The sequence below is a fragment of the Aegilops tauschii genome, chromosome 5 (genome assembly GCF_002575655.3).
Source record: "Aegilops tauschii subsp. strangulata cultivar AL8/78 chromosome 5, Aet v6.0, whole genome shotgun sequence".
In the NCBI taxonomy this organism is placed as follows: domain Eukaryota; kingdom Viridiplantae; phylum Streptophyta; class Magnoliopsida; order Poales; family Poaceae; genus Aegilops; species Aegilops tauschii.
The window spans coordinates 476,765,749-476,768,789 of NC_053039.3; the positions used below are offsets into that span (position 1 = coordinate 476,765,749).

At 58.5% G+C, this 3,041-nt stretch overlaps 1 protein-coding gene across 1 annotated transcript; it reads right to left on the reverse strand.

The window, feature by feature from the left end:
* Positions 1–362: 362 nt before the first annotated feature.
* Positions 363–2,343, reverse strand: LOC109786494 (protein ECERIFERUM 26-like). Its single transcript, XM_020345065.3, has 2 exons — positions 1,767–2,343; positions 363–1,433 (listed from the first exon to the last, which is right to left on the reverse strand). The coding sequence occupies exons 1-2, from the start codon at positions 2,235–2,237 to the stop codon at positions 534–536; spliced, it is 1,371 nt and encodes a 456-aa protein (XP_020200654.1). The 5' UTR covers positions 2,238–2,343; the 3' UTR covers positions 363–533.
* Between the last annotated feature and the right edge of the window lie 698 nt (positions 2,344–3,041).

Below are 3,041 nucleotides of genomic sequence, written 5' to 3' on the forward strand. Positions count from 1 at the left end.
GAAGACTTTAACCCCTCATTTTCCACCTACATTGCAGATATGAACAAATATTGTCAGGAATTTGCATGGTTGTACTTCATCCCACAACGATCTTGCACAATTATTGCTGGTACAGTAACATAGTTGAGACCATAGCGGTCTGTCTCCTCAAGTGTTTCATGGTCCAAAAATAAAATAAAATTGAGTACTACGATTGTTTTCACTTTTCATGTGCAAACCTAAAACTAATAACCCTGTTGTGGTGGCGAACTTCTGCAGTGCAGTTTGCAAATCTTAATAAATCCGAAGTTTGATACAATAACACCACGACCACCACTTGGCATGAGTGGTAAGCTATATCAGAAACACCATGACCATGAATGTTTAAACTCCCAAGATAAAACCTTCATAAACTACGCAATAAAATCAACACTAGCATTCACCAACACTACAAAACAGGGAAGTACATCAAAATCATTCGAAGGCATCACCATCAAACTAAAGCGAACATACAGTGAAACCGTTAACAGCCAGTCTTTATTCGGCTGTGGATCCTACTGTGCCTTGGCCCCCGTTCCCACCTTGGGCCCAGCCACCACCTCGGCGCCGTACCGGAGCAGCTCGACGTCGCGGCAGATCCTGGCCGTCGCCTCTGCCGGGAGCGTCACCACCACGTCCCTCGCCGCGTCGCCCTCGGCCGCGGGCACGACGATCACGATCCCCTCTCCGGCCGCCCCGCCGACGCGGCACGCCACGCGCGCCGGCGGCACCCCGGCCACGAACTCGGCGCCGTACATGGGCACGTGGTCCAGCCCCATGCAGGTGAACTCTGGCCCGTACATCTGGAAGGGCTCGCCGCCTTCCGCCTGCCGCGCGTGCAGCCACTCGACGGCGGCCCACAGCTCCTCCTCCGGCACGCTGGCCACGCGCCGGTCCAGCGCCGCGGCCACGGCCGCGAGCCCCGACGCCAGGTCGGCGCGCGCGCGCGTGAAGTGGACGGCGCTGCCGTAGTACCCCGTCGGCAGCGGCGCGTGCATCTTCTTGCGGAAGTCGAGGGCGAGGGTGAGCTCCCTCTCCTCCTCGGCGCCGGCGACGCGGAGCCAGAAGAGCGCGGCCAGCGCCGCGAAGGGGGTCGTCTCGGGCTCGAGGGAGGACAGCAGCGCGCGCATCGCGTCGGCGGGGAAGTGGAACGTTGCGGATGACATGGTGACGGCGGCGTCGGCGCTAGGCGGAGCTGCGGCGGACTTGGCGGCGAGCAGAGGCGGCGCCGGAGGCGGCGAGGCGGCCGGTGACACGGCGAAGGACGGCGAGTGGAGGAACGGCGGGTAGGGGCTGCTGCTCCGGCGGTGCGCGGCGGCCCAGCCGTGGAAGAAGAGCGCGGCCGCTGTGGGGTCGTTGTGGTAGTGCGTGCAGCTCAGCCCCAGCGCGTACGACTTGTCCGCGAACTCCGTCAGCTGCATCCACATCGCCATGCACGGCCACGAATGTTAATGCTGTACCAGTGGATAAATGCAGACATGTGACGCATTCATTCGACCTGAGAAATTTGACGTGCAACCACTCCACAAGCAATTCAATTCTTGGAGCTGTCCTACTGCAACATTATCGCTGCAACAGCACTGCAACGCCCGCAGAATGAAAGCTGGGAGCAACGCTGCTACTATTGCATTACAAAATTACTAATTTAATACTAGAAGGTGGATCGGTGGAACACTGGAACTGATTCTCAACAATGTCTATGGCCATGAATCATTGAACAGAAGAATTAGTATGAGATTAGTAGGCACCTGGACGTAGAAGGGAGACCAGATGTAAGCCTCGGACCCCATGGGCTCGAAGTAGGCGAGGTCCATCTCGTCGTCGGCGGTGGCCGTGGCGAGCCACTCATCGAGCGTGACCGACGCCCTCGCGTCCACCGTGCGCACGCCGGCGTCGTTGCATTTGACAATCCACCCGGAGCCGGCCGCGGCGCCGCCCTCTCCTTCGGCGCGGGTGAGCCGGCCGACCATGGCCGGGTAGAGCGAGAGCGCCTCGGAGAGCGACTCCTTGAGCGGGTCCCGGTCGACGCCGGGCGCGGCGCGGCAGTAGAGCACCAGGTGCACGGCGTGGCGCCCCATGGCGTTGTCCAGCGCCGAGAGCTCGTGGGTCTTGCCGGGGCGCACCGGCGTGACCGACGCCGCCGTCGACTTGGCGTACCGCGTCACGCGGCTGCCCGGCGCCGTCGCCAGGCCCGTCGCGGTCGGGGTCGCCGTCGGCATCTCCGGTCACGGTGCGCGCGCAGAGGAAAGGAGATGGAGACGAGTGAGTGAGGATCCGGGGGCACAGTCAGGTTCCTGGCGCTGGCGGGGGAGTGGGATCCGGAGCATAAGTAGATCGGGGGAATTAATATGGCGGGAAGGGGTTGGCGAGGTTTAGCTGCTGGTAGTTGAGCGCACATAACTGTCTGTTCAATTCACGGGGACGTGGCCCGGCGCTCGTGGAGTGTCCGGTTGGTTGGTTGGTGGCCGGAGCACGGCGGTGGCGTCATGGGCTCGTGCCGTGCGCGCCGGGGAGCTCTCGTCACGATTGGCCTCAGATCTCCTCCGGCCATGGAGCGGTCTCTGCAACGCTGAATCTGCACACGAAAAGGACGGCACGATCCAGGGATGGTTGTATGATCCAAATATATACCCATCATGGCATAGCTCTACCCCTGCGAAGTTTGAAGCAGCTTTCCTTCGCGATAATCTCTGGAATCCAATGGGTTCTTCAGTCTGTTGAAGAAGCTGTACTCCGGGCTCCGGCTGATCCACTGATCCGACATTGCGAGCAGTCGCTGCAAAGTGGCCTTATCGAGAGTGTAGTGAACTAGTGCATTGATGAGTACTGAATGCGTGGTTTCTTGTATAGCTGTTGATTTGGGGTTAGTGCCGTTAAACGAGATGAGTACTTTTTTTTAGGAAATACTAAAAATATGACGTTAGATTTTCATAGATTTTTATGCATGGCAAATCAAAAGTTTTTCATAGCAATTTATATTGTCTAAGGATGGCAAATTTAGTTCGCAAGCACGGCAATTTTCT